The sequence below is a fragment of the Antrostomus carolinensis genome, unplaced genomic scaffold, assembly GCF_000700745.2.
Source record: "Antrostomus carolinensis isolate BGI_N321 unplaced genomic scaffold, ASM70074v2 scaffold52622, whole genome shotgun sequence".
Classification (NCBI taxonomy): domain Eukaryota; kingdom Metazoa; phylum Chordata; class Aves; order Caprimulgiformes; family Caprimulgidae; genus Antrostomus; species Antrostomus carolinensis.
In genome coordinates this window covers 1-8,109 of record NW_010299859.1, presented here as the reverse complement: position 1 = coordinate 8,109, position 8,109 = coordinate 1, and the positions used below count along the sequence as shown (strand labels likewise).

Here is an 8,109-nt window from a genome sequence, read left to right as displayed (position 1 = left end):
TGTGCGGTTTTGAGCCTGTTCTCTGAGGAGGCAGAGAAAGTTCCTAGACAATTTGGGTTATTACGGAAAAGAAGTAGCAGTAACTTTGGAAGAACATGATTTTTACATCTGAAAAGTCAAGATTCCTGATTTGCTGTTTGAGAAGTGCATGGCAATTTAACCATTTAATTTGTATTAATGCCAAGTCATATATTATTCCTTAGTACTTTGTCTGAGAAGAGGAAATAACGGCTAAGAGCAGCAGTACAGCAGGTTGCCTCTCCTCCAGTCTGGTTATGCACTAACGATGGAGACTTCTGAGGAAGAAATCTTTGCTGTAGCCATGTGAGTACACTACGTTCTGTGTCAGATCTTCAATAAGCTAATTACTAGTTAAAATATCCTAATAGGAATATAATTACCTGACTGAATTTACACCACAGTGATTAGCAGATCCTACCTCTTAGAAGAACAAGGGTGCAGAAAAATGCAAAGCTCCAAGAGGGGATAACATCAGTTCAGAGTTTAGGTGAAGTCAAACTAAATATAACTGCAATGAGCAGAGCACCAGATAGACCTGGCTGAGGGATGAAAATAAACACTGTGAGGCTGAAAACTTTGAGGGTTGTGTTCATTTAAAATTCGAAATTTCTCTCTTCTTTTCAAGAGCATATGTTGTCTTATATTGCAGATTCTAAGAAGAGACTGTTCCTCTGTGTTTGAGTGTGCTCCTTCTAGACATGTGAGACCTTTCACAGGTGGCCTCAACCCAGTTTTCCACTGGTAGATGCTAGGACACTGCTTTGCTCCACATTTCTCTGGCATACCCTTCTGCTAAAGCTCGTGGCGGAAGGGGACGTGTGCCTGTGCTTCTGTCACTCCGCTTCATAGATTTAATTCTTCAGTCTACAGGCTGTCACAAATGGCCATGTGCCTGGGCTGCCTCAGCAGCACGGGTTGTGCTGGCCTAAACTAGACATGATGAGGCAACAAAGCTTAAACCACAAGATCTGTGAGCGTGTGTTTCTTCAGGGGTGCAGATGCAGGTGTGTTATAAGGAGAGGTGGAATCACTGCTGTTTTGGAACAAAATTTGGAACAAATTCCATTATTTGTCTCACAAGCTTAAACTGGGGCTTAAATTAATGCTTTAAATTTTCTGTTGCTGTTAGAATAAGCTGTAAAACCAATAGTAGTACTGTTCTGGAGGGGGGAAAAAAGGATTGGAAATTATCCATAGCAAAGGTTGGATGAGGCTTTGAGCAACCTTGTCTAGTGGAAGGTGTCCCTGCTGCTGGCAGGGGGGTTGGGACTGGATGAGCTTTAAGGTCCCTTCCAACCCAAACCACTCTGGGATTCTTTGATTCTGAAGTCTCCTGTCTTTGCATGGAAATGGCCAGAGTGAGCCCTGTGGCCTGAAGTCCTGAGTGTGATGCTCAGGGTACATAATGCTGTGGCTGTGCTGTGCCAGCTCTTCCCCTGGTCATGCCATGCCCTCTGGTGGAAGAGCACACTTTTCCATCCCTTGGCTTGGCTTTGCTCAGCTCCCAAGGCTTAACAGATCAGAAATGTTGCTAGAACGTTGCTTGGTGATCAGATGCCTTTTTAAGTCAAGTATTTTTTTTCATTTTTCCTGGTGAGAATGAGCCCTATGGCTCGTTGTAGTTAAACTGTTGTTGGATTAATTTAACTGGACTATTACTCAGTAGCAAAATAACTTTAATGATTTTTTTAAAATTTAGCCTGAAAGAGCATTGTGCTCTGTTTACTAAGGAGAAATGTGAAAGAGAGAGACATTTAATTTTAATTTAAACGTTGCTTTTGCTGATCAAAGCTATTGTTTTTCTTAAAGACAAATGTCCTATGAGACTTGTTTCCCTCGTGTGAGAAAAGCTTGTCATTCAAGTGCTGGAGAATATAGGAAGAGTTCACCCCCACTAAAGATCAGCTGTGAATGCCAAGGATATCTTGTGGATTATCTGTTGTGTCTGAACAAGCGGCACAATAATAAAATTTAGCAGGGGGATCCAAAGTCCTGAAGTGCTGGTACCAAAGGGTTCTTTCCTGGATGACTTCAGATCCGTAATGATGTTTAATGTTTGCTCGTGATAGAATGACCTTAGGAGGTTATGCCATTTATTTGTGGCATGTAGGGATGTCTTTTCCATAAGAAAAATATTTACATTTCTTCAGTTATATAATACTTGTGTACACATTGAGTTTAAGGGGTTCCATGAGACCAAGTATTTCAAAAGATTGTCTAGAATTTCTGGAGTTCTGTGGTCACCGTGTAGAGTTACGCAGGGAAAAGAGCAGAAGGAAAGGTTGTGGTAGCAGCTGGGATTTGTGGGCTGGAAAATGCTTAATTTGCTGTTCCAGTTACACCTTTTAAATCCAGGTGTAGATTTACTAGAATTACCTTAACAGTAATGCCAGTAAGACAACATTTATAGGAATCTACCTGGGGAAAATACAGTAGAGACCTGATGGGAATCCCCATGAAGCAGTCTTACCAGTGTCGTGGATTATTTCATAGGTTGAAATTAGGAAATTATTCAGTTATCTTGTAATTACTGGGCTTATTCATGCTGAGGCTTTTGTTAACACTTTTTTAATATTAACTTTCATTTCTACTGTGCTTGAAATGTATATTTATGCAGTATCACCTTTCTTTGCTTTCAGCTCCTCCCCTTCTGACACAGAGTTCGATGCAGTTGTTGGCTATCTGGAGGATATTATAATGGGTAAGCTCTGCAAATAGTTAGAGACAAGAAGATGAGCGCTAAACGTGCTTCAAGCTGCTCTTCTGTTAGCAGACAGACAGGTAAAATAAAGACAATAAAAAAAAACCAGAAGGAGCTTTCCTTCCTTTGTTGCCATGCCCCCTAACCTGGTAGCACAGTAAAAACATAACCAGAAGTATTTTGCGCGCAGTTTGCACAACAGTGTGCTTTTGAGCCTTGAAAATTCTTCCCTGCATCACTGTGATACAATGCTTCTTAAATAGTAAAGATCCCTGTAAATCTCACATGGAAATCAAAGCCTTCCAGGATTTTTATAACCCCTTATAAAAGGGGATGGAAGGGATTGTGAGAGGTGGCCTTCCCTTCTCCAGCGCTGCCTAAACCTCTCCTAATGTGATGGTTTCACTGGGCTGGCCCTTGGCTGCAGCCAACACAACCGTTCACCCACTGCCCCCAACTCCATGGGACAGGGGAGAGGATTGGGGAGCAAGTGGAAGGAGGCTTGTAGGGTGAGATAAGAACAATTTAATAATAGAAATAAAGCTTAAGATAATACTAATATTAAAATAGTAGTGATAATGATAAAAGTAACAAAATATGCAAATGAGTGACACCCAGTGCCATTGCTCACCACCCGCTGACCGAGCCCGGCCCGTTCCCAGATCACGATCCCGGAGGAGCGACAATCCCGACCCGAAACCGCAATCCCGGGAGAGCCAGAGCCCGAGCCAAAGCCAGAGAGAGCAAGAGAGGAAGAGCCCCTCACTAATATAGTGGGCATGATATGATATGATATATGATATGATATGATATATGATATGATATGATATGGAATATCCCATTGGCATATCTAACTGTCAATTTAGCTTATTAATTTAAATATTCCTCAGCCCCCTTAAATCTTGTGCTTGTGGACTAACAGATCACAAAGTCCTTCGCTTCCAGTGACAAAAATGTAAACATTGGGATGTTCTCAGTGTCTCTGTCATAACAAGTCCCAGGTTGAAAAGCAAAACACAGCACAATTCTAGCTACTGAAAAAGAAACCCAGCTCTGTCCCAGCTAAAAACCAGGATATCAGGATATTCTTAGAAGCTGCCTTGGTTTGTCTGGGCGATTTGCTGTAGTGCCGAGCTGTTGCTGCTGCAGGCAGCCTTTTGTCCCCTGTGCTGTTCCTTGTCCTGTCTCTGCTGAACAAGGAGGACAGTAGATTTCCTGTTTCTGCAGCAGCATTGCATAACTGGAGATGGGTGTCATCATGTCTTGCCACTTTCACTTTTTGAGATGATCCTTGTGAGTTGATTTTCTCGGGTGTAACTTGCACGTACGCGCACAGCTGTAACCTGAGGGACCTGTTCATAGCGGGGAAGTGGAATGGTGTCAATCTCATGGCAATTGAAGTTGCTAAATTCTCAGGACCACTGAGAAGTAAGTCAGTGTGTGCAAGGAAGTAGTTTACAAGCAGCCAAGACAGAATTTATGCTAAGCAGCCCTCAGCTGCTTCATGAGAACAGCATCTAATCTTTTTAACCACATCCTTCCCAGAGAGATGTAGATTCTGCAGCCTCGTTTGCCTGGTGATGTAGTTGAATCTGGAGAAATGCTGACTAAACTGTAACGTGTTAGGGCTTAGAAAGCTGGGACTGGTGTATTTTAACACTGTGTATAAGTAAAGCTTATATGTGTTCTTGTTCTCTTGAATTCAGTGGTGACCTACAGTGTTAATTTTTATTCTTCTTTCCTTGCTCTGTCCAAGTCCCTTGGAGGAGGGTGGAGAGAGGTGGGGGTGGGTCTGTTCAACCAAGGACCAAGGGACAGGACAAGAGGAAATGGCCTCAAGTTGTGGCCAGGGCAGTTGAGATGGGATGTGAGGAAGAATTTCTTTGCTGAAAGGGTTCCGAGGCATTGGAAGGGGTTGCCCAGGGCAGTGGTGGAGTCCCCATCCCTGGAGGGATTGAAGAGTCGTGTAGACATAGTGCTGAGGGACATGGGTTAGTCGGGGACTTGTCAGTGTTGGGTTCATGGTGGGACTCGATGAGCTTAAAGGTCTTTTCCAATCCAGGCAATTCTGGGATTCAACAAATGGAAAAAAAATCTTCAGCAGTTGAAAATTAATCTGGGAGCTTCACTAATATTTTTTAATTCAAGGGGAAAAAAAAAATAATTATTGTAGGGAAGAGGTGTTCACTTCATAAAAAAAATACAGGTGTTTTGCTAATTGGAGAGCCTGAATAAAAAGGGGTTCAGAATAAGTAACTTTATCAATAAAACATAAAGCAGGACAACTTTTTATGCTAATACTGAGTGTAAATGAAACTTATAAGAAGTAATTGTAGACCTTGCTCGGTAGAAATGTTAATCCCATTGTATTCTAAATACACAGCTGCTGTCAAAGTGCAGCCTGATGTGCTGCTGCCCTCCACAGCAGCCTCTGTCTTCTCCCAGATGGGTCAGGAATGGTGGCTTTGCAGCTGCTGCAGTACTGGTGTGACTGACTTTGCACGTGTGCAGGGCTCCGTGGTTACAAGAGGGGAGCGGAGGACTAGTGAATGGGGGGTTTGTGTTACAGAAAGAATGACTGAACTCCTAACGGTATGATCCATTTTTGTTGTGGCCCAGATGATGATTTCCAGTTGATACAGAGGACTTTTATGGAGAAGCACTACCAGGAGTTTGATGACTCAGAAGAAAACAAGCTCATCTATACTTCTATTTTTAATGAATATGTAAGATACTTTTCCCTATTTTTTATGTGTGATGGTTTCACTGGGCTGGGCCTTGGCCCGTAAACAGCACAGCCATTCACTCACTGTCCCCTACCCTCAGAGGATAGGGGAGAGAATTGGGGGGCAAGGGTAAGGAGACTCGCAGGGTGAGATGAGAACAATTTAATAATTTAAATGAAAGAAAACTTAAAATAATACCAATATTAAAATAGTTATGCTAGTAATAATGGTAATAAAATACACAAATGAGTGACCCCCAGTGCCATTGCTCACCACCCACTGACCGAGCCCGGCCCGTTCCCAGATCACGATCCCGTAGGAGCGACAATCCCGAACTGAAACTGCAATCCCAGGAGAGCCAGAGCCCGAGCGAAAGCCAGAGAGAGCAAGAGAGGAAGAGCCCCTCATGGATCTCCTGCCCATGGGGGACAGGAGATGGAACAGCCCCTTGGCAGAGCCCAATGCCCATGGAACTGATCCATGTCAATATTCCTCCCCCCTGAGATCTGGCGCTTGCAGACGGACAAACACAAAGTCCTTCAGTGCCAGGGACACAAATGCAACATGGGGATGTTCTCAGCGTTTCTCTCCTGACAAATCCCAGCTGAACCCAAATCCCAGCGCTGTTCCCGCTGCTGAACAGAACCAGCTCTGGCCCAACTAAAAACCAGGACAACGTGTATTGCTTTTTTGGTTTGTTTTGTTTTTTAAGGCCAATGTCAGGTCCTGTATTCCCCCTTTATAAAATACTGGCTTTACATGGAGCAGAGCCAACATGACACCTGCTGTCCTGCATGCCGTCTTTTTCATGATCTGTGAGCAAGAAAGATGTTTTCTGGAGCTCTAGGTTCCTTTCTCTTTGTTTCACTTGGAAACTTCTCCAGATGGTTTTTTCTTATCTGTATTCCCAGCAAAAATGTTCAGCTCAGTGGTGATGTGAATAATTGAACTTAGCATCACCGAGCTAAGGAATCCGCAGTTGTTTGCCCGGTGAGGATAATACAAAGATATCAGTGTAAGGAGGAAGCACTGTTTTGAAGTCTGCTCCTGAATTCTGTGACAGTATTATAGGGGTGGTTTGTTTGGGTTTTTTTCAGATCTCTTTAGTAGAGAAATACGTCGAAGAAAAATTGCTTGATCGGATTCCTGGTTTTAATATGACTGCTTTCACCATGTCACTGCAGTAAGTCTCTGCTTTACTTTTGGTTGGGGGGCAGGTTATGTGCTTCTCAATTAACTCTCTTTATGTAGATTAAACTGTAGGTTTGACAGTTCTCCCTTTAGAAAGAGATTCCTCTTTAATTAAAAAAAGAGTGTTCATGCGTGCAGTGACTGACCACATTTCTTTCCTTCAGCATGTTGTCCAACTCTGAATTTCTGAGCTGCCATGCTGAAATTTATTTGGGTTAAGGGGTAGGAAGAGAAATCAGAAGGAGAACACTGAAAGGGTTTCTCCATCCATTGTCACTTTGAAGCCAGACCCTTAAAAGGTTGGGTCTCGTTTATCTCTTTCAGATTCTGTGTTAGACACTTCAATAGCCTGTTAGTCCTTCAACAGTCATGTGATATAATGTCTTTACTGCAATTTTTGTAAAAAGCATTCAGAGAAAACTTTGGTTTCTCTTAAGCTTTTGCATTTGGTCACTTTAGCTTAAACCAGCTTCATGAAGAGCTCACGTTTGAAAGTTCCCTGGTTTTCCCCTTGAATAAGAAAATCAGGTCTAATTGGCAGTGCAATATCTTACAATATTTGAATCTCTTTTTTTTTAACATAAAACATTTGAAGTTATTGTGAATACATATAGTACGCTTAAAAGATAAAGCTCCTTCTGGTAAGAATTAAAGAATTAAAAAAAACCCAACAAACAAACAAAAACTGAACAACCCAACCCTTGCCTGTTAAGAAAGTCTTGTTGAAATCTGCCGGTGTGGGAGCAGAGAGTCTTTCTTCCAAAATGTTTTCATCAAAAGTCCTCTACCGAGTATTGTCAGTACAGTCCCTCATTTGTAAGGCATATGTGTGAGCATTCTGTGCCTCTCCCCAACCTTTCTCAGCTGCCAAGGGACTGTCTAGCTGTTTCAGTGCTCAAGATAAGTAAATAGATAATATTTAAGATAAAATAGATACATGCTAGTGGAGTGTCGTTTCTGTTGACTTACAGGTCAGGTTTTTTTTGTCTGGTTTTCAAGGACTGATGTGATATTCTTACATCTTGGATTTACATAAATATAATAATGTACTTGGATTGGGAATACTACAAGGTAATATTTGGCTAAAGTTTTGCTTTACAAAAGACTCATGATAACATTCTTGTTTAAATTTAGATATTGTTCTACTTGTCCCACTATCCTTTTGACCTCGTACCATTTTAAAATAAGAGTTTATTTACTGCATGGTTTTCTAATGTCCCAACTTCTCTCTACAGACAGCACAAAGATGAAATGGCAGGTGATATATTTGATATGCTTCTCACGTTTACTGACTTTCTGGCTTTCAAAGAAATGTTCTTGGATTACAGAGCTGTAAGTGTGTCGCGTTGTTTATTTTCATTGGCATAATGACTGTTGTTTTTGTGTAGCTCTGCCTGAGAGTCCCAAAGGCAGTATTATTACAGTAGATAGTAGCATTTAGTCAGAACAATAGAGGAGTTTACCTTGGTG

At 41.9% G+C, this 8,109-nt stretch overlaps 1 protein-coding gene across 1 annotated transcript; it reads left to right on the top strand.

The window, feature by feature from the left end:
* The first annotated feature begins 286 nt into the window (after window positions 1-286).
* ARL2BP (ARF like GTPase 2 binding protein) lies at window positions 287-8,007 on the top strand. Its single transcript, XM_010162915.2, has 5 exons — window positions 287-324; window positions 2,661-2,722; window positions 5,342-5,448; window positions 6,546-6,631; window positions 7,875-8,007. Exons 1-5 carry the CDS (start codon window positions 287-289, stop codon window positions 8,005-8,007), a joined length of 426 nt encoding a protein of 141 aa, XP_010161217.2.
* Window positions 8,008-8,109: the final 102 nt, after the last annotated feature.

Bases quoted from the DNA above. Each gene is read 5' to 3' on its own strand.
- ARL2BP (XM_010162915.2), top strand. From the start codon at position 287: ATGGAGACTTCTGAGGAAGAAATCTTTGCTGTAGCCAT. The intron at 5,449-6,545 runs GTAAGATACTTT...GGTTTTTTTCAG, and splicing joins CTTCTATTTTTAATGAATAT to ATCTCTTTAGTAGAGAAATA. The intron at 6,632-7,874 runs GTAAGTCTCTGC...TTCTCTCTACAG, and splicing joins GCTTTCACCATGTCACTGCA to ACAGCACAAAGATGAAATGG.